The 1,079-nt window shown below is 30.7% G+C and overlaps 1 protein-coding gene across 1 annotated transcript in view; it reads left to right on the top strand.

The window, feature by feature from the left end:
* Positions 1–662, top strand: part of LOC124420957 — a 7,283-nt gene extending 6,621 nt beyond the window's left edge. The window contains exon 2 of the mRNA XM_046955450.1: positions 1–662. This exon is cut by the window's left edge and continues 550 nt beyond it. Coding sequence (XP_046811406.1) covers positions 1–595 — 595 coding nt within the window. The 3' untranslated portion in view covers positions 596–662.
* The last annotated feature ends 417 nt before the right edge of the window (positions 663–1,079 follow it).

Raw genomic sequence — 1,079 nt, forward strand, 5'->3', positions numbered from 1 at the left:
CAATTATGAAGACGATACTGATGATGTAGCGGAAATTTTAGAAAATATTAGTGCTACACGTAGGAGTTGGCCAACAGATTTTATGGATGAATCTTTAGATACAACGGAGACCACTAATCAACAAACTAATCAAACAAATGAGATGAACTATTCAGCGATTGATGGTAATGAGTCCGATCCCTCGGAAATACCTTTTTCATTGAGTGCTTTAAACATACCACCATCGTTGTGGCCCAAATTACCCGGTAATATTACTAAATTGGGAAAACCCTACCAGACGCAAAGTTCAGCCGAGGAACCAGCACTCTGTGTACCCATCACGGTGCGAGAACAAAATATGATCAATTCAAAGGAACTGGTTTACATCGAAAGAGTATTCTGTTTTCCTATGCCTCCTTCAACTACTACATCTGAAAATAGTTCAATCACTGGTAGCACGACTACCTTAAGATCCGCCACTAAGGCAAAAGTTCAGAATTATAATGATTTTATTGATTCAACTTTAAGAGTGACAAATATATCGAATAGTAATTTTAAGAGTCAACTGTATTTAGTAACATTTATTTTAACTATTTATTTTAAATTTATTGTTTAACAATAACAAAAATCTTTGTACAAAATTTATTAATTATGTATTGCGTGGTTTTTTATTTATTTGAAAATTCAAACTCAGGTTAAATATTTCTGAAATAAAGAAATTTATTAAAAATTTATTATTTATTAATGTATTTAGTTATTTTGTTTTTATTGTGCGATATTTTAAGAGAATGAGCGGTTTAGTAAAGTTAGGCTTGTCCTACCATATGATACCAACACAGTTTTGGAATTTCGAACAGAACTTCATTCAATCATTTTTATAGTATTTTTTAATTTAATGTATGAAAAAATTTGTTAAAAAACTAATTTTTGTGAAAATACTTTTTATGGGATCGAGTGGATGAGTTCATATTCAAAGGAAACTTGTCCATGTCAAATAAAGACTTTTCCAATTAATTTCATTAATTTTATTTATGATTTAGCTGGAAACTGTCCTCTCCATATGCTCTACATACGTCTGAATCCGCACTTCCAATTTTGCA

Source organism: Lucilia cuprina, chromosome 6, assembly GCF_022045245.1.
Source record: "Lucilia cuprina isolate Lc7/37 chromosome 6, ASM2204524v1, whole genome shotgun sequence".
NCBI lineage: Eukaryota > Metazoa > Arthropoda > Insecta > Diptera > Calliphoridae > Lucilia > Lucilia cuprina.